General features: G+C 46.4%; 2 protein-coding genes across 10 annotated transcripts in view; one reads left to right on the top strand and one right to left on the bottom strand.

Annotated features, from left to right (window-relative positions):
• The window catches only part of GPR146 (G protein-coupled receptor 146), a 31,521-nt gene extending 23,524 nt beyond the window's left edge, over positions 1–7,997 (bottom strand). Inside the window, exon 1 of the mRNA XM_026704382.2 lies at positions 7,219–7,997. The gene's annotated coding sequence lies outside the window, so the exon portion shown is untranslated. The remainder of the gene's footprint in view (positions 1–7,218) is intronic.
• CHLSN (cholesin) overlaps positions 1–20,651 on the top strand; it is a 72,304-nt gene extending 51,653 nt beyond the window's left edge. For 3 of the 9 annotated variants that reach the window (XM_087912851.1, XM_087912850.1, XM_087912852.1), the window contains exons 3-5: positions 10,828–11,018; positions 19,157–19,238; positions 20,280–20,651. In XM_087912851.1, the coding sequence (XP_087768977.1) occupies positions 10,828–11,018; positions 19,157–19,238; positions 20,280–20,462 (456 nt within the window). In that variant the 3' untranslated portion in view covers positions 20,463–20,651. Of the gene's footprint in view, positions 1–10,827; positions 11,019–18,163; positions 18,183–19,156; positions 19,239–20,279 lie in introns of those variants that run through there. The other 6 variants (XM_087912853.1, XM_087912855.1, XM_087912856.1 and 3 more) reach the window with 4 other exon arrangements.
• The last annotated feature ends 202 nt before the right edge of the window (positions 20,652–20,853 follow it).

The raw sequence follows: 20,853 nt of genomic DNA, 5'->3' as shown, positions 1-20,853 counted from the left end.
ACAGCAAGACCTGCTGGTCTTGGACATCACCATAAGGCTAACTTTACAAAACTCCCAGGTTCAACTGGATGGAAAGTTGTGGTACACCCCCTCACACACACACACACACACACACACACACACACACACCCAACCTGGCCATATTTTAGGGCCTCTCCGTCCAGGGATGGGAAGTTTTGTGGTTGCTCTAGCCACAAAAAATCCTCAGCTGCGAGGCACCAGGGAAGTTCCAGTCCTGTAACCCCATCCTCTTTCTGGATTTTCGTAAGATTTGCTGGATTTGGGCTCTCTGCACAACGAAGACCGAGGGCCCCTAATTCACCTCAGGATTTTGGTGTTTTGCATTCACGGCCACTCAAGATGCAAACTCCCCTTCTTTGCCACCAGCAGGAAATTCCCACGGGGCACTGGCACGATTTGAATTTCTGAATTCCATATTGACTTGTGCATGCAAGCCGGCTAATGAAATGACAGGATCGGTTTACAAGGGGGGGGCGGGAGAAAAAGAAAGAGATAATCATTTCCGAATACCTTGGCTATGAAAAGAGTTGCTTTGCGTTAATTTACACTCATTACAAGAGGTATTTAAGTAGCCTGGTTTATGTTGGCCCAAAAAAAAATTTCTTTGCATAAATTAAAGTTAATAATATCTTTAAGGCATTCGTTCCAATTTTGCATTTATATGTGTATCTCATTCAAAGGTACAAACAAGACCGTGTAGTTATTAAGGAGTCCCTTGCTCAATTCTAAATCTGCTGATCCACTGGGAGTTTTCTCTGTCCCGTGACGGGCTTTGACGGGTTCATCTTCATCTTTGGGCAAACCTTTTCCCCAAATAGCCCCACCGTGAAATTGGATCTGTGCGTATCAGAGTGCAAATGACCCAAGTGAAAACGAGAATTGGTTTTGGATGGCTCAAGCTATTGCCAGAATCCCACAAAATGTTAAAGATATATTAGGAAGGATTGATGCGGGAATTAAAGATCGACAGTATTTTCCTTGGGTAAGAAGTCTTTAAGAGAAAGATTCTTCTTTTAAAATTTGGATGGATGGATGGGCGGATAGAAGGATGGATAGAAGGATGGATGGGTAAATGGATGGATGGATGGATGGGTAAATGGATGTCAGTCTGAAAAGATGAAAATGATCATAATACCAGAAATAGCTTAGATATAATGCCAAACTGTGTTCTGACATTATGTGAAGAAGCAGTCAAAAAATCCTGGATTTATGCCGGTTCTTCCTCCAATCTCACGTCTTTCCTTTTCTTGCCTCCTTTTCTATTCTGAGAGTTTAGCTCTACACAAGTACAAGCTCTCATGTTTTTTTTTCTAGGCTGAACCAAATGGCATTTTTTTTCTTCAGCGAAGGAATCCTGGAGAACATCTGTGTGGTTGCTGAAGAATCAACCACGGCTTGATCACTTAACTCAGGAAAGGAAATATGGTTAGAAATTACTTCTTGGCACCTGTGGTTTTCCTTTCTTTTTTTCTTAAGCATCAGGGGCAAAAGGTGGGAACGAGGTGGAAGCTTTGTGCGATCCCCATCCACAAACCAACCTACAGGAATCCAGTCCTATCTCTGCCACGAAGGAAAATTGTTTCCTCAAGCGAGCTCGGAGCTCCTATGATCTTCCAACTGGCCAGACTGGCCCTTTCTGAATTGGTTTGGTTGTTCTTTATGAGCAGGAAATAAGTACAACCAAAGAATGCATAAAACGAGCAGGAAATAAGTACAACCGAAGAATTCATAAAACGAGCAGGAAATAAGTACAACCAAAGAATGCATAAAACGAGCAGGAAATAAGTACAACCGAAGAATTCATAAAATGAAGTTGGGCAGCCAAAACAGGTTACATAAAAAAAAAAAAATTGCCCGGAATAGGTTAGAGCAGGAACATCTCACAGCACAGGGTTTTAATTTTAATTTTAATTTTGTGGGGGGGGGGGTCTTAAGCTACTCCTGCAACTTAAACACCTTTCAGTGAAAAGCGGAATGTAAATAATTTAAATTTTGAGCAGTCAATAACTCAGGATGTGGGAAATGTGCAATTCATGCACACGTATTTCACAACATTGTAGGAGAGTTTGTGTTTATTTTCATGGTCACGGTCATGATGTGCACTGAAGATGGTGTTTGATTTCGTTGTACGAAGTGCAGTGACAATCAAGTCAAGTCAAGTCGAGAAGGGTCTCTTAAGACAGGGCTGACCATGACTTTACAGAATAGCAGAGTTGGAAGGGACCTGGAAGGTCTTCTAGTCCACCCCATTGCTCAAGCAGGAAACCCTATACTGTTTCAGACAAGTGACCACCCAGTCTTTTCTTAAAAACCTCCAATGTTGATGCACCCAGAACTTCTGGTGGCAGGTTGTTCCACTGGTTAATTGTTCTCACTGTTAGGCAGTTTCTCCTTCGTTCTAGGTTGCTTCTCTCCTTGCTTAGTTTCCACCCCTTTCTTCTTCTCCTGCCTTCAGGTGCTTTGGAAAATAGGCTGACACAACCCCCCTTTCTTTGTGGCACCCCTGAAATATTGGAAGACTCCTATCATGTCACCCCTAGTCCTTTTCATTACACTAGACCAGAGGCCTTCAAACTTGGCAACTTTAAGACTTGCGGACGTCAACTCCCAGAATTCTCCAGCCAGCTATGCTAAGTCCGCAAGACTTAAAGTTGCCGAGTTTGAGGACCCTTGCACTAGACATGCCTAATTCCTGCGACCATTCTTCGTATCTTTTAGCCTACGGTCCCCTAAATCGCCTTTGTTGCTCTTTTCTGCACTCTTCCAAGGTGTAACGCTTCAAGGAAGGCTATAAACCATGGTTTGGCCTGCACCGAGGCAAGAATTTTCTGGATTTAATTCCCACTTGGACACCGCAGCCCCGTTATTCTCCCCTCTGTTATCCTTCACCAGTGACTTGAATGCTCTTTTATTTTTAGCTATGGGCAGAATACTTTCTTCCCGGCAGGACACGCCCTGCCTGACATGAGACTCGATTCGCCTTCAGAGGAAGCATCGACAGAAGCAAAGGTTGCATTTTCAAAGAATTAGTGAGAGTCCCGCTAACTCCCCAAGATGCCTCAGACCAACGTATGCGTGGCATTTGCCACGCCGTCTGTCTATTTGTGCGGGGGTGCATGCCATTCCTGAAGTTAAAATCGGTCGTTTTTTGGCTTTCCCGCATGCACACATGTTGCTACGTGCGTAGGTGTAGATCAGGGAGATAGGAGGATGAGAGCATCTGCGCCCGTCCTGCCAGACAGCCTGACCCACAGCTGTTTCTCAGATGCCCCTTGGTTGACCTTCTCCGTGCCCTGACGCTTCCCTCCCCGTGCAGGGAAGGAAACTTTGTGGAATGGACCAAATTTCATCAACCGCCGCCAGGAGATGCACGACGAATAGGCAGCTTTCGCACCGGGAAGCCAGAGAGGGGAACGTGCGCCCATGTGTGGTTCTGCACGACACCATCGGAGAAGCTAATTCGAGGCCCCACCATCTCGTGTTCTTTGGGGTTAGTGGTTTTCCTGGGGCCTCCTGAATTATCCCCCTGATTTGGAGCGCCTGTTTGATTCCAAGTTTTGACTTTTATTGGCCAAAGCTACGTGGAGCTCTCAAACTTTGCCCCTTGGGGATATTTATGATCAGCATGGTTCTCTTTTATGCAATGCTGTGGTTGGCTCTTGATCTGCACTTGACGGTGGGTGGGTGGCGGATATTTGGATTTTGATTATAGAGGAAACCAGGAGAGAGGATCGGGGGGCTGAAGGGTGAACTCTGAAGAGTCAATCGCTACTGGAAGCTTTTAAGAAGAGAATTGGGCCGCCATTTGTCTGGAGTGGAGCTGAGTAGGGGGGCAGACTGGAAGACCTCCAAGGTCCCTTCCAGCTCTGCGATTCTGTTGGAATGCTGGATTTGCAAATTGCACCAAACTGTAGTTCACTCTAATCACATAGAAGAAAATTATGTGTAGCTCAGGGCTGAACTGCGGGGTGCCAGGTGCTCTCTGAGTTTGGTGGTTTTCAGGCAGCCATTTCGTTAGCAAATGGTTATATATTATATATTAGCAAACTGATGATACTTCCCAGTCTGGTAATGAAATGTCTGCAAAAAACGCAGAACGCTCGGAGAACATCAAGAAAAACAGTCCTCCTCCTCTCCACAAACCCCACTACTCTCTTTTAGCACTGAGGGTATTATCTAGCTGGGTCGTGAAATGTCTGCAAGAAAACAACCAAGCTCTGAGATCACAAGAACCCCACTCTAATCATGGTTTGTTGAACAAGTTTCAGTGCATATCTCTCTCTCTCTCTCTGTGGTGTATACTTAATGTTCTCTTCTTATTTAGTCGACCTCTGAATATTTTGGGGTGTTTGTGTGTCTCTACATAATAGTAGCAATGACTTAAAGCAGGGTTTTGCCTGTGAAGGTTGCTTTTCATGCATTCTAAAGAGTTTCCTTCTATGGACATTGTGTCTTCCTCTTGATTGTTCTTCCCAGTTGTTGTGCAGTTCGGTCCCTGCATAATGCCACATTCAGAATTCTCCAACTCCGTCTTTACCCAAAGATGTAGCCATCCAGCTGTTTCTTCAGAGCCTTCCATCCTGGTTGATAACCTGTTTCGGGGCCTCCAGTGAGAACTAGCATGACAAAATGTAGCTGAAGGGTGCAAGTAGCCAAACAACAACTTTTAAAAAAGAAAACAATTCCCAGCCTGAATTTCCACCTGCTCGCAGTAAGGTTTACAGTTCCTTTAGAGACCTCGTCTGTTAGCGCAGAGGATAATTCTGTCTTGTTCCCTAAAAAAAAATATATGACACTGACCTGGATTGAGAGACATACCATCAGAGGTTCAACTTGTACAACACCCTCCTTCCTGCCTTTATGTATCCTCCAGAGCCAATCATGCGATGCGAAAGAGCATTTGGCAATCCTGCAGGCTGAACAAACATGCATTCATGTGCACATCCCTCTTGCGTAACTGAACATGTTATGGCTGAGCGAAGGACGTTTTTTTTTCCCCAGGTCCAAACGTACTACTCGTTCCCGATTCTCTCCCAAGCGAAGGATACTCCATTCTGAAGTGGGGGGAACTGTGGCTTTAGGTGGTGGTAGTTACGTTGCCCTGGGTTGCCACCCTACCATTGTCCAGGTGGAAAAGTCATTTCTTGGATATACCGAGCAAGTTCGTGGCTGAGATGAGGCGCAAGTCAGACGTTTTTAGTTGACAGCAAGGGCGTCCAACCTTGGCAACTTGCAAACTTGTGGACTTCCAACTTCTAGAATTCCCCCAGCCAGCCTGAACCTCAGCAACGTTCATACAGGGTGAAGGTTTTGGACACCAAAGCAGCTTATTTGATGACAGTGCAAATGTTTGGGTGGCTGCTGCAGTTGCAATTGAAGCATTTCTCGGTAGCTAAGAAAGCTTATTTCGGTAACTCTAACCTCCGTGGCCTTGAGAAGATATTTCCACCCAGACTCTTTGAAATTCAAGTCTTTGGATGTTTCCAGAATCCCTCAGGATAAGATTACTTTTTAAGGTTCTTGGGACAGACTAGAGTTCTCACAGCTCTCCTTGGAAATTAACTATTGGCCAAATGTCTTGGGCAGGATGCAGTATTTTCGAAAAATATTTGGAGGCCACTCTACTGATACCAGGCCTTCCCAGACCACCAGTGGCTGGAAATCCGCAGGAGAGCAAACACCGCGATTCAAGGTTTACAACTTAATTTTTTACTAAGTTGAGGACAGCATTTGTGTCTGCTGTGACTAGTAAATGGAATCTAGAAGTCTCCTCCAACTAAGCCTTTTCTTCCAATCAGAAATGTATTCAGGGCTTCTTTGGCAGAATATCTATTTAATTTGAGTAAAGTCACGCTTTCTACTCTTCTTTTTCCAAACCACACGGACACAAGTAAGGTCTATTGGTCACAAAGGATGTCTTTGTAACAAAGCCTAGGATTGCCATCTTGAAGAAACAAAGGCACTTGGTCAACCAGAAGACCTGGCCATTTCCGCCCCTCCCCCATCCCTACCCCGGCTAAAAGGTGTCCCACAAAACCCCAGAAGCACCCCAAAAAGTCTGGAGAGTCGGAGGAGCAGTTGAAAAGCCTTTAAAATCTTTGCATTGACTGCTTGCAGCTCAAATGCTGATTATCCTTACCCCAATAACATTATTTGGCTGAGTTTCACAGTTGTACATAGATAGGAAAGGTGACGTGACAGAATAACAGAATTAGAAGGGACCTTGGAGGTCTTCTAGTCCAACCCCTGCTTGAGCAGGAGACTCTATCTCATTCCAAACAAACAATTATCCCGTCTCTTCTTGAAAACACCCAGAATTGGAGCACCCGCAACTTCTGGAGACAGGTTGTTCCACTGGTTAATTGTTCTATCAGGAAATTTCTCCCTGGTTCTAGGTTACTTCTCTCCTTGATTAATTTCTTCTTGTCTTCTTGTCTTGCCTTCAGGTGCTTTAAAAACTACGTTGACCCCCCCCCCCGCCCCCTTCTTTGTGGCAGCCCCTCAAATATTGGAAGACCGCTATCATGTCACCCCTGGTCCTTCTTTTCATTTAACTCGTCCCACATTAAATTTGTCCTGCCTTGCTACACCGCCTTCTTTTGCTCAGCTTTCAGAAATCCTCACTGTGGTGAATAACTGAGTTGGAAGGGACCCTGGAGGTCTTCTAGACTAACCCCCTGCTCAAACGGGAAGCCCCATATCATTTCACACCAACGTTCGTGCGGTTATTCTACTTAAAAGCGAGGCGCGCCAGGTAAGCAGCTCTGGCAGTTGAGGCTCCTATAACACACATTGGGGGGAAAAAAAACCCATGTTCCATCCTCACAGCAACCGTCGTAGTTGCAATTCTCTCGCCGCGGGGCCTCCATCACGTTCCCCCAAAGGCAAACACCACATCAGGGGGACCCACGGCTTCCTTTCGGCCAAGGGCTTGTCAGTAACCCGAGTTAAACCTTAAGAGGGCAAACCACGGAGAATGCGACCGATTCCCTCGGGCGTTCCACACATACTTGGCCCTTCCTTCCAGTGACAGCTCCCTTGGCCAAGCCCTCTGTAAAAATCTGAATTGTTTACACCCTTATCCTGAAAACACACAAAAGGAGAAGGCACACTCAGAGGAATTTTGGGGTTAGGTAGCTGTTTGATTCCAGGTGTTGACCCCAAGGTTAAAACGAAATATGGGACGAAGGGACTTACCACGAACGGAGGCCGAACTCTTTAACACCGGATGGTTTTCTTGCTCTGCCTTTGTGGCCGGATCACCTCTTCCAGTGCGTTTCTGCAGCCATTTTAGCATTCAGCGCATCGAGCAAAGCCTGCGAATTCTTTCCAAGCCGTAAAAGCCCCACATCTCCCTTCTTTCAGCTCTTCAAGAGTCGTTTCTTGTTTGCTCTTTCCTCCCCGGCTCTAAACTGGGTTTCATTTCCTCCTTCCTCCCCCACCCTTTTCACTTGTTGTTTTTATTTTATTTTTTTAGCTTGCTCCCCAAGAGTAAGAGTCAGGTCAGGAAGGCATCCGGATGCTTCTCCCGCTCTGGCAGGTTCCTGCTTCCCAAAGAAACAATTCTTTCATTGCTTTCGAAAAGGAGAAGAAGAAGAAGAAGAAGAAGAAGAAAGGGAGGGGGGGAACGGAAAAGGAGAAGGAGAAAAAAGAGGGGGGTTTTTTTTTCCGCTGGACGGGCAGTTCAGCAAGGCCGTTCCTCTTAACCAAATCTTCAGTCGAGCGAAAAGAAAACGTCGAAAAGAAGAGGGGGGTGGTAGAGAAAAACACCAGATGGGGGGTGAGCGGAGAGAATCTTTGCAGCTCGGGCAAAAGCGCGCAGTTTATCGGGAGTTTCAACTTTTTCCAGGAGAGGAGAAAGTGGGGAGCCAAGCCAAGGGGGAAACTGGTGGAGAATGGAAAGGGGGTGGGTGTGGGGGGGGGGTCTTCCCCCAGCTGGGCCCCTCGCCCGACTGTTTGTGTGGATTTCAGTCACTGGAGGCTGGGTCAGCTCTCCGAAGAAACCCTGGCTTTCATTAAAGAAACGAGCTCAGTCACGCTGCCGCGTATCCTTGGCAGGCAGCCGCCTCTCTGCGGTCCCCCCCGCTCGCCTCCTTGGCAGGAGAGGTGGCTTCCTTCCCTTCCCTTCTTCCCTTCCCCATCCGAGGAGGGCTTGGAGGAACCCTCCTGCCCCGGTGGCTCTCCCCAAACCTGGAAAGCCACCTCAAGCTTTGGGCCCTTCTACCCGCCAGCCCTGGGAATGCCCCCGCGGGAGTCTCAGGCCTCGCAACCCCTGGGTTGCCCCACTTAGGATCCAGGGCGACCGGCCACAGGGCGGTTGCGCAACCCGGCGCGGATCCAGGCCAAGCACGTAGTCTTTCCCCCACCCCTCACCCCCACCCCCACCCCGGCTTCCCTATTCAAATGCTCGGGTGCTCGGATCCGAGAGCCGGGCGCTTCGTGAAAGGAGGGAGAGTTGGGTTGGAGAGTTGGGTTTGGGCCAAGGGCGCCTTGGATGGTGGGGGCACGTTGCCCGGCTCTCGGTTGAGCCTCCTTCCGGGGACAAACAGAAAAGGGGTGGGGGGAACCTTCTGCAGGCGCCCAGGGGGGCCAATATTGCGAGGCTCTGGAGTGGCAGGACTGTTTTGCAGGATAAGGCATCTCTCAAGTTGAACGAGTTCAGCGTAGAGACTGGGCTGAATCACACCGCCCAATTCTTTCTTGGAAAGCGGTAGGAAGCAGTTGACGTGTTTGGTTTTAAGCCTGTTTAGACAATCTGGGACATCCTTCTAGGGGGGTCTGACCATCTTCTCCTTCTTTCTCCTTCCGCCTCCCGCTCCCTGCAAACCCCCCTCCCTTCTAGTACTGATGATGTTCCCTAGTTGGGTAATGGAACGTCTGCAAGAAAACAGCCAAACTCAGAGACGATTAAGTACCCTAACACCATTCCTTCTTCTTCTTCTTCTTCCTCCTCCTCCTCCTCTTCCTCCTCCTCCTCCTCCTTCCTCCCTCCTCCTCCTCCTCCTCCTCCTCTTCTTCTTCTTCTTCTTCCTCCTCCTCCTCCTCTTCCCCCTTCCTCCTCCTCCTCCTTCTTCTTCTTCCTCTTCCTCTTCCTCCTCCTTCTTCCTCTTCTTCCTCCTCCTCTTCTTCCTCCTTTTCCTCCTCTTCCTCCTCCTTCCTCCTCCTCCTTCTCCTCCTCCTTCCTCTTCTTCCTCCCCTTCCTCCTTTTCCTCCTCTTCCTCCTCCTTCCTCCCTCTCCTTCCTCCTCCTCCTTCCTCTTCTTCCTCCCCCTTCCTCCTTCTCCCTCTCCCTCCTCGTCCTCGTCCTCCTCCTCCCCCTCCTGTTTATTTACCTACCCTCCTTCTCAGAAGGGAGATCCAGTGATTCCCATAGAGGAATAAACACCACAAAACTTTAACTTTCTCTCCTGACCTTTCCCCATAACTAATTAAAATAGGGAATTCTCGGGGGTTTTGTATCGTGCCTTGTTAAAGGGACTTCAGATTTATTAAATCTCCAGCAAAGGAAGGATAAATCAGCCACCCTTTGAAAAACATTTATCGGAGAGTCCAGGAAGCTGGCATTTCTCTTCGGTTTCCATTGTATCAGACTTGAAGCCAACCACTCTCTGTCTTTCAGGGTATCTGCTTAACTCATTTTAATGAATATTCAGTGCACAGAACCCACAATTGATCGAGCTCCAGTTTTGCCAATCTAAAATCACAGCGTGATTCCAGTGTCGCTGTAACATAAGCTTTCTTTATATCCGTTTCTGTAATTCTTCTTTTATTTTTTTTCCTCCCCAAAATGCATAAGCGATGGTCTCACTATGTAAAACTATACAAGCTGCAAAATTTGAAATAATCTTCCTGATCTCTCTGGTCTTTTGGGCCTGAAAAGATCCAATATATTAATATAAACCAATGGTTAGATGAGCATAGACATTGGTATTTGTACGTAGATCTTTTTAACATTTATATTTTATTGGGTTTTACTGATCTAGGTGAAATGGTGGTATAGATTGCTAGTCTGTGAGCAGAGCAGAGTAGAATAGAATATTGTCACTTTGAATGTACACTAGTCGGCATACGTTAAAATGAAATTTCATTGCTTACATGTATGATATGCCGTAACGCTAAATAAAGGAATACACATTTTCCAAGGATGATATTTCTACTCCTCTGGAATTCCTTCAAAGCCCAACAGGATGGTCAGTTCCAGCCCCAAAGTCAGTAAAACGAGGACCCAGATTATTGGGGGCCAGAGGCTGTAAAGCACTGTGAAGTGATATATAAGTCTAAGTGCTAAGTGGGGAGGAAGGAAGGAAGGAAGGAAGGAAGGAAGGAAGGAAGGAAGGAAGGAAGGAAGGAAGGAAGGAAGGAAGGAAGGGCTATGGTGGCACAGTGTTTAGAATGCAGCACTGCAGGCTGACTCTGCCCACTGCCAGGAGTTCAATCCTGACCAGCTCCAGGTGGACTCAGCCTTCCATCCTTCCGAGGTCGGTAAAATGAGGACCCAGATTGTTGGGGGCAAGAGGCTGACTCTAAACAGCTTAAAGAGGGCTGTAAAAGCACTTTAAAGTGGGATGTAAGTCCTAAGGGCTATTGCTATTCCCACAGCCTGTGTAACTCAGTGTCCTCCTCGCCCCAAGGTGCGTCTTCTCAGGCTTGAATGGATGGAAACCCACCATGGCCTCAAGAGTCACATTCAAGGTGAAGGATTCACTAAGCTCTGCTCAAATGTTCCTTCTCACAAGGATGGGTCGTGTGTATGTAATGGACCTGTGGGTCACGAGCTGTGGATTATGGTTGTTCTCTTGGTTCTTAGGTGAGTAAAGAAGAGGAAGAGGAGACAGAGGAAGAACTTTCTCCAGAAGAGAAGAGGATATTGGAACGAAAGCTGAAGAAGGAGCGGAAAAAAGCACAAAAGAAATTAACGGGAGAAGCAACACCCGGGGCCAAGAAGAACCAGCCTAAGAAGCCCTCAGGGTCAGAGTTGGCCCTGGACTATTTAACGACGTAAGTTTGGCCCTATTTGCGACGTTCCCTCCAGGGCGATGAGTAGAAATGTCACTGGGTTACAGCAATTGGCCACCTTCATGTGTTCAGCCCTGGATCACCATTTGTAATTAAATTCTAGTGGATCCTGTCTCTTGATTAAATGTCCATGGAGATTCTCCATCTTCCTGGTCAGTTGCCCCAAAAGGCAACTGGACTTTCTCGGATTTTTTTTTTTTCCTTGAAAAGTTCCACTTCTCATCCAAGAAGATTCGTCAGTTCTCTAGCAGAACTGAATAAGCTTCTAGGATGAGAAGTGAAACTTTTCAAAGCGAAAAAAAAATAAGAAAGTCTCTCGTTGCCTTTTGGGGGGAAAAAAGCACCTTTGGCACGATCCCAAAGGTGCTTTTTTCAAAAGGCAACTTTACTGGCTGAGGAACGCTGAGAGTTCATCAGTCCATAAGTCTTAAAGTTGCCACGGTTGGAGACCCCCCTGATCTGGATGGCTGAGAACCTCCATAGATGCTTAGAAGAGAGCTGAAGAAGCTTCTTGGATGAGAAGTGAAATGACTTCAAAGGAAAACCAGAAAGTGTAGCTGCCTCTTGAAAAAAAGCACTTTTGGAACAACCAATGGCCTGGACGGATGAGACTCTCCATAGACGGCTTTAGCAACGTTTCTTGGTTGTTCTGCCACATGATACGTTAAGGAGAACAAACGGATGGAAGAGAAAAATCAGTCTCAGCGCCCTCTTAAGTCCATGTAACTGGATCTGGTCTTTCTACTCCCTCTCGTTTTCATGGCTTCTACTTTCTTTATTTCTAACCTACCCCTTTTCCACCCTAACACTCAACAAATAAAGCTTCATTTTAGAGTCCACAAGACCAACACGTGATCCAGGACAGGTCAAGATCGCATGTTTACATCCGTGGAGCCAGCAAGCTTCACGTCTTACCCCGTTGGGGTTTAAGGTAGACTTACAGTGTAATGCCCCCAGTTTCCATAACTTCCTATCTCTAGCAGTTCCTAGAGCCAAAATACAACGTCTAGGAACGAGGACTTCAATCTACTCTTCCGTGTAGCTGGAGGAAATTAATTGCGTTCCCGCCTGAGAGGCGCATGATTCGGGCCGCCCAGAGGTTGGAGGGAAAGCAGAACACAAATTGTGCTCTTCAACACAATTTCGGGAGCAGCTGGAATCCTCTGCTTGTTTTGAAGGGATGTGCGGTTATCTGTCATGGGCTGATAGCTCTTCTGGAACGTCTGTTAGCGATTATCGCAAGGCGAGCTTTCTGGTTTGAAAAACAAACGCATAAATTCCGGGATCCCCTCGCCACCGGCGGAGTCTTCGCATTGAGCAGTCGGAGCAGACAAATATACAATATGTATGAACTGATGGGAGATTGACGTTCATTTTCTTTCACTTGATTTTTGCCTGCCCAGCAAACCAAGGCAAGGAGACTTAACAACCACGACGGGGAGCAACATTTTCACTGCTAAACGAGGCCGGTTCTTAACTGAGTTGCTTTTGTTCTTCTTGCTATGTAACCAGCCCCGTTTAACAGATAATCAGGGCTGGAAGGGACCGTGTAGGCCATCTAGTCCAACCCCCACACCCAAGCAGGAGACCCTGCACCATTCCTGATGGAGGGCAGTCCGGTCTCTTCTTGAAAGCTTCCAGGGATGAAGCTCCCACAACTTCCGAAGGCAACTTCTGTTCCATTGTTTGATGGTTCTCACTGTCAGAAACGTTCTCCTTATTTCCAGGTTGAATCTCTCCTTTATTTTATTTATTTTATGCATTTATTTGATTTGTCAGTCGGTTACAAAATAATAGGTATAAGTATAAACAGGAGTAAGAATACAGAAAATAGGTACGATTAAATGGGGACAATAGGACAGAGACAGGATTATTCCTTCCATTATTCCTTGTCTGGCCTTTGGGTGCCTTGGAGATTAGCTTGACCCCCTTCCTCCTCCTCTCTGGGGCAGCCCCTCAAATATTGGAAGGCTGCTCTCTTGTCTCCCCTGGTCCTTCTCTTCATTAGACTAGCCAGGCCTGGTTCCTGCAACCATTCATTGTATGTTTTAGCCTCCAGTCCCCTTATCATCCTGGTTGCTCTTCTACATGTGGGGTCTTCCTATCTTGCGTCTTTCCATGGCTCTTTGCGCCCCTCGTCGCTTTTGGATCGATTGTGAGGGTAGTGTCCATGTTTCGCCGGCACAGGTTAGAGGATATGACCAATACCTGTTTGAAAGTTTGAAGACCGGAAGCCCAGGCCGATGGTGGCAATGGCAGGAAGAAGCCTCACGACCGCTATTAAGCCAAGGAGGAAATGGAAGATACGCACTCCTGTTAAAAATAAACACCGAAAATGAAAGCCACACTGCCAACAAGAGCGTTTCAAACCCTGAATGAGTAAGTCAATGGTCCAGCACCTTCAAATCCATCAGATTGGCGCCAGATGTGTTTTTGTGGTGGAAAAGTGGAAATGGCCACGGTGGGATCGCTGGCTTCTGGTTTTGAAGATCTGTTCCGTTTCAGAAGAGATCTTAATCATCTGATAGCATAAGCAGGGTAGAAATTCCTTCTTGCCATCTTCTTCCGCTGGCTGTCTCCTCCCTGTGCAGTGCAATGCGGGGTTTGTTCGGGGGAGCTTCCAACGACGGCCTCTTTGCAAATTGTTTGAGTTACGACCTTGCCATTTTAGAGACTAAAAAGAAAAATGAAAGCAGGGAATGCGATCAAGCCATGGAGAAGGGGAAGCTATTTTCAACCCGATGTGGGAGTGGGGGGAGGGGGGGGGAGGCAGCTATTTATTGTAATTAAAGAGGAATTTGTTGCAAGGGAGGATTCAGATACCCTTCCAAAATGAGTCAAGATGACTTGAAAGAGCCGCTCGTTATATGGCAGCATCCGCTGGTGTTCATTAACGATGTGCTATCGAAGCGTAGGAGATGCCTTCAAAGAGGCTGGAAGACAGCAAGGAAAACTGGAATCCCGCATCCCGTTTTGGTCACCACATCGTAAAAAAAAGAAGTTGAGACTTTGGGAAAAGTGCCGAGAAGGGCAACTAAGAGGATCAAAGGCCTGGAGACTCAAAACATATGAAGAACAGTTGCAGGATTTGGGTTTGGCCAGTCTGGAGAAGAAAAGGAGGATTAGCGGGGACATGATAGCCGTCTTCCAGGATTTGAGGGGCTGCCCCAAAGAAGAGGATTGATGCTTTTGGTGATCTGGTTAAATTTTACCACATCATCTACAAAACTTTGATAGCCGTACCCTGCACTCTAAAGCCAAGTCTTAGAAGACCTAGTAGGCTCCGTTCTCATGTGGACCTACCTTCTTCTCGGTCTGAAACCAAGCTGGGTTTCCCCAATGTTCCCGTCCTCCTTGAAGGTCCTACTCAGAGGTCCACCTCGTCGGCATCTGTTGGGTAAAGGCAGGTTAACCCCAAGCAGAACCATCTCCTCCTAGGACGCAATTCTCCTGTTTAGTTGGTCGATCCGTTCCATTAGTGGACGAACAATGGGGACGAGGAGCTGCCCCAGACCAGCTGAGCTGATCATAAGATCCCAGGGAGATCTGCAAAGGTCACAGAGGGCGGCCATCCCCACCACAGAGTTGAAGTCTTGCCTGTTTTAGTAAAGGTCACAACGTTGTAGACGTTGTACTTATGGTTCTTGATGAATGTATCTATTCTTTTATGTACACTGAGAGCATTTACACCAAAGACAAATTCCTTCTGTATCTAATCACACTTGGTCAATAAAAGAATTCTGTTCTGTTCTATTCTATTCTATTCTTGTTCTATTCTATTCCACTTCTATCCTATCCTATCCTATCCTATCCTATCCTATCCTATCCTATCCTATTCTATTCTATTCTATTCTATTCTATTCTTTCTTATTCTATTCTATTCTATTCTTGTTCTATTCCTGCTCTATTCCACTTCTATCCTATCCTATCCTATCCTATCCTATCTTATTCTATTCTACTCTATTCTTTCTTATTCTATTTTATTCTTAATTATGTTTATGCAAGTTGTTGCAGTGATTCACTTAACCAATGTGGCAAGAAAAGGTCGTAAAACAGGACAAAATTCACTCAACGCATTTCTCAACTTAGCAACATAAAATTCTGGGCTCCGTTGTGGGTGTACGCCAAAGACTGCCTTCCCTGAATTTCCTCTTTCGGTGGCTTCAGAGGACGCCGACCGCGATAGTGTGGGAATGGGAGGGAGAACGTCTCTGTTGAAAGTATTTTTATTTTAATTCATTTTTCTCCACCCAGCATCCTGCTGTTTTGAATTATTGTTGTTTATTTACACGCTTGAGTCATGGAAATTTATTTCAATGTTATTCGACTATATTTATATATGAAGTCCTGTTTTTCAAACACGGCAAAGGGTTGGGATGGCAAGTCCAAAGGAGCCACATTGTGGAAGGTCTGGGCTTCGTTAGGTAAAACCGAGCACTTTCTCAGCAGGTATGTCCAAACAATTCGTGTCTGTCAAGATTTGAGAACCCCCATGGGGGGGCGGGGGGGGTTCCCCCTCCGCTGCCGAGGACTTTGCATTTTCCAGCTCTGCTGACATTTCTCCGTTCAGAAACAGCCACTGGGGATAAATAAAAAGTTTCAATTTCTTACATTTGAGCATTCCAAAATAAATAAATACGTCCTGGATTCGAGGGAGCCTCCCTTCTGCCGTAGGAAATTGAAATAGGAGCCAAGCCGACTTGTCAAAGCCGCTTATCATGACATCACAATTCATCCTAGAACCAGTCCATTATCTGCAAAACCTGGGGGTGAATTTGGAAGTTTTCCAGCTTCATGGAAAGATGCAAAGCTCAGACCAGAGCTGAATGCAGGGTAGTTCTCGACTTATAACAGTTCGTTTCGTGGCCAAAGTTAAAATGGCACTGAAGAACGTGGCTTATGATTGTTTTTCACACTTGCGACCATTGTGTCTCCTGGTGATAGGATCAAAATTCAGACACTTGGCATCTGGCGCACGCTTACGACGGTTGCAGTGTCCCGGGGGTCACTCAATGGGAGGCAGAGAAGAGATGGGGTTGGCGGGGCCAGTCAGAGGTGGGATTGGCCGGTTCCCCCAACTACTCAAAACTTCAGCTAATGGTTCTCCAGAACCAGTCAGAACCGGCTGAATATCACCTCTACAGTGATTCCCTTAATGACTGTGGCAAAGAAAGGTCATAAAATGGGTCAAAATTCATGTAATGCCTCCCTTAACAATAGAAATGTTGGGTAGTGGTGCTTTTCAGAAAACTTCAGAGAGAAATATTGGGTGGGACGTACCGTGGCCAGCTGGGAATTCTGTTGTGAAACCACCACAACAAAAGACTTTACTATCAGACTAAAGACAGTCCTTGATTTATGACTACCATTGAGCCCAAAACTCCTGTTGCTAAGTGAGAGATTTGTTAACATGAATTTGCACCCATTTTACAGCTTTCCTTCCCGTAGTTGTTAAGTGAATCTGTCTCCCCCACATTGGCTGTACTTGTCAGGGGATCGCAAAAGGGGACAGCGTGACCCCCGGGACGCTGCAGACCGTCATAAATACATGCCAGTTGCCATGTGCTTGAATGTTGACCACGTGACCCCCCTGGGGAATGCTGCAATGGTCGTAAGAGTAGAAACTGGTCGTAAGTCACTTTTCCCAACACTGTGGTAACTTCGAACAGTCTCTCAAGGAACAGTTGTAATTCGAGGATCGCCTGTATTGTAATGTTGCTCTGAAAGGCTCAGGCTGGTGGGGAGGGAAGGAGGAGGAGGAGGAGGAGGAAGAAGAAGAAGGAGAAGGAGGAGGAGGAGGAGAAGAAGAAGAAGAAGAAGAAGAAGAAGAAGAAGAAGAAGAAGAAGAAGAAGAAGAAGAAGAAGAAGAAGAAGAAGAAGAAGAAGAAGAAGAAGAAGAAGAAGAAGAAGAAGAAGAAGAAGAAGAAGAAGAAGAAGAAGAAGAAGAAGAAGAAGAAGAAGAAGAAGAAGAAGAAGAAGAAGAAGAAGAAGAAGAAGAAGAAGAAGAAGAAGAAGAAGAAGAAGAAGAAGAAGAAGAAGAAGAAGAAGAAGAAGAAGAAGAAGAAGAAGAAGAAATGGGTTTTTACCCTTCTCCTGAAGTTGGTAACGTATTGCCTGCTGGATGAAAATATACAAATTAAAGAAATCTTTTTGGCCACCCTGTTGGTGATCGATCCTGCCTGCCTGAGCTAAGCTTTTCCTTGCCAAATACTGAGGCCTCCTTTCCCTTCCCTGCCACCCCCACCCTGACCCCCCAGTAGTTTGTCAAGGGAGGGAAATGAGATAAGCTGCGTTTTCCCTTGTTTCATCCTCCAGGACCTCAGGCCGTATAGCATGGACATCTGGAGACAAACAAGCGGTCCAGCTGCATTGTGTCGCGGTTCACTAGAGGCAACTCTGTGGGTTGGATTCTTATCCTTGGACAACCCTCATGGAAAGACAGTGGAGTGGGAGTGTGGCTCCGGTGGCTGTGGAGGAAACTGGGGAGGGGCACAGGCTGGCTGGGCATTCGGAGGAAGACCCAGGCCCACCCCTCTTCATCCTAGGGCACACAGGGAGGAACGGATAAAGGAGTTGCATGGTTTACGGGGGAGGAAGGGGCCCTGATCTCCTTCATGGGCTGCAGCTGGGAAAACTGTTAAAAGGGCAAAGTGCGCATGGCAAAGTTGCTGGAAGCAAAGCGTGCATTATCTTGGTCGAGACTAATACTCAACTCTTATGGGACTGATCCATCTTGAGGATGGCCCACCCACCTCGCCTTTCTTGTAATGTGCCAGGTGCTGCTTGGATTCTTTCTGTGTTGGCTTCCGTTCATTTGTGCACGTTGGTGTGTGTACCTTGCTTTCTAGGTCGGTCTGATCCAGTGGGCTTTTGTGTTTCTGATAAAAGAGTACCATTATACAGGGAGAAACCTTTGTGAGGGGTTTTCCCCCCATAATATAATCAGAGTCAATAGTGCTTTTAGGAAAGGAAAAAAAAACAACCCAAGGAGTCAGTTGTATAAGGGAAGTAATTTTCCTGTTTACACACTTGCAATTAGCTATGTTAGATTTTATGTCACATTCTTCTGCTACAGATTTTGGCTTAGGGAGCAGTTTTGTGTTTGCACAGAGAAAGCCTGCAACTCTTTCTCCATAGATTAGCAAGGTATTTTGGAAAACATTTGCCAAAATTGTTGATGGTTGGACTGTTGTAAGAAGCTTTGATTCCAATAAGCTTCAATTACTCCTCCAAAAACTGTGGTGTAGATCCAACACAAATTTCATCAGACTCTCCGGGTTTGGATATCGTATGTTGTTGGCCGTGACTAAGCCTGTTTCGTAAACACGAGTGATTTGAGGCACACAAATCAACCCTTTAAGGTCAACACATCGTAATTTAACATTATGTCCCAACAAACCTGGTCTAAATATTCCATCAGAAGCAATTAAAATCCAGGTTTGTTTCATCAGAGTTGTGGGCTATGAAAAGCTGGCTTCATAACCCCTCGTTTCAAGATCACCTGTCTCCGTGAAGTAGTTTCTTGGGTTACAACAAGCTGTGGTTTTGTTTCTAAGCCCTCAGTACCGTGCCAAACGAGAAACACTGAATATGCCTGAGTAAGTATAACAGGATAGCAAGAGAGTTAGAAGGGACCTTGGAGTTCTTCTTAGTCCAGTCTTCTAGTCCAAGACCCAATGGTGGACTTCCTTCTAAAGTTGTTCTGCTGTAGGGTGATATAAACGTATCACTGCAGTCTTAATTTCCTTCTTGGACAGCTTTGGAAAGCCAGGGTCATCCACCCCAGTAAATTGGACTTATTCAGAGTAGGCATGTTCAGACAACAAATGGAAGGTTTAAGGCAGTTGTTGAAATAAAGGTCCCGTCACAAAGACTGTAGAAGAACAGTTGCTTCCCAACATTTTAAGATGCGTGGACTTCCATCTCTCAGAATACCCCAACCATTCTATCTTTCTTTTGGCACGTTCTGCTCAGTACTTTTTTTTCCCCCAGGGTCATCAGGATCTGAACAGAGATCTGGACCCCTTTGAAAACGGAAATATGGGTGAAAACGGAAATATTTCCCCCTCTTACCTTATTGAATTCCTTCTTTCTGTTTTCTCTTTCTGGTTTGGTGGCAGCTGGTCAGGGAGTCCCCAAGGCTGGAAATTTCAGAAGACGAGGCAGACGTGGCTTCTTCTGCACATGTACGACAAAGACCAGGTAGGCCCCCACCCTCCACCCCATCCCCAGGTGTGAGGTTCAGCCGCGCAGCCCTGCTACAATGTCCGGTTAACTCTGCGATTTGCCCAGTGGTGAAATGATACCGGTGCTGCCCCCCCCGGTTTGGCTGAACTGGTAGCAAAAAAAAAAAAAAAAGCTCCGACGATCAGTTGAGAGGAGAAAGCAGAGAAAAGCCCAGGATGGACCTTCCCACTCGCTCCTTGCGCTTTTCTCTTCTTTGTCCGCTCAGCTGGCCTTTGGGAAGAGCGCGATCCCTGAATCAGTACGGAAACCGGTAGAATCCCACCGCTGGATTTGCCCATTTTCCAGAGGGAGGTGCCCCAAGCTGCCTTCGTGTAAGCTGCTGTGGTCTGGGCACCCAACCTGCTAAGGGACGGAGATGGATACCCTCCTGAGAGGAGGAATCATCCAATGAACTAGGGATCTGTAGTTTCTGCTCGCCTTACTCCACCTAGTAGGGTCAACCTGTACTGGATTGGACCCCAAAACAAACCTTGTCTGGTTGGGCCTCCCTTATATGGATGCTCGAGCCCTTCAGAGTTGGCTCTTACCCCCCATGCCTTGGGATAGCCCTTTAGGAGAATTATGGGTTCATCAGAAAGTGGGTTATTTTTCCAGATTTGACATTGTCCTGGCTGTGTGGTTTGTTTTGTTCATCAGCGTTTCTCAACCTCATTTGCTTTAAAAGGTGTGGACTTCAACTCCCAGAATCCCCCAGCCAGCGTGCGGAATTATGGGAGTTGAAGTCCACACCTTTTAAAGCACAATTCTTTTCTTTATCCACAAGAAACAGGGCCATCCTCCATGGCAGAGGTCTCCAGCCTTGGCCACTTTAAGACTTGTGGACTTCAGCTATGCTGGCTGAGGAATTCTGGGAGTTGAAGTCCACAAAAGTGGCCAAGGTTGGAGGCCCCTGCTCCAAAGGATAGGATAAGAAAGCAAAACAGCCACATTTTGTTCCACTCATTGTGTGTGGCTGGCTAAAAACACTTTGGTCTCCCTTCCTTCTCTCTCTTACAGGTCCCCGATCAATACTTTTCCATTTTGCTACGGTATCTGGAAGGACTTCAAGGCCGTGCCCGAGACACAACGGTGCAGAAAGCAGAAGCTCTGATGAAGGAGTACGATCAATCTGACATGGAAGATGAGCTCCTGGAAGGAAAACGTGGACGTATCCGCAAAGTTTTGCAGTTGCTCTCCTGACTTTTCAGTGTCTTAAATCCTTCCATCGGCATAAAGTTACAAGGACCAGATATCCATTTTTAGCCATTCTTTAAATTCTTGGCCACAAACCCGATGTTGCTTGGAAATCTCTTCCAGGGTTGCCAAGGAAGTGGAAGAAATAACTTTTTAAAAAAAAAAAAACCCAATAAACGGGTCGGTATTGAAAACAATACTTGGATGCAGCTTTTCAGAATTAGCTTCCTTCCTTCCTCTTTTCTTTGGTAACCGTTAGCGCTGTCAATCTTCTGTAGTAGACGTTTCTCCCCGTCTTCTCCAATGGGCCCGAGACCAGGTTGATGATCCTCAACCTGGAAATTCCAGAAGTTTCATTCCATTCCATCTCAAAAGACGAGATGGGCATTTTGTTGGC

Source organism: Pseudonaja textilis, chromosome 14 (genome assembly GCF_049901715.1).
Source record: "Pseudonaja textilis isolate UNSWEBS1 chromosome 14, rPseTex1.2, whole genome shotgun sequence".
NCBI classification, from domain to species: domain Eukaryota; kingdom Metazoa; phylum Chordata; class Lepidosauria; order Squamata; family Elapidae; genus Pseudonaja; species Pseudonaja textilis.
Note: the sequence above shows the minus strand (reverse complement) of the source record. Positions and strands in the feature narration are given on the sequence as shown.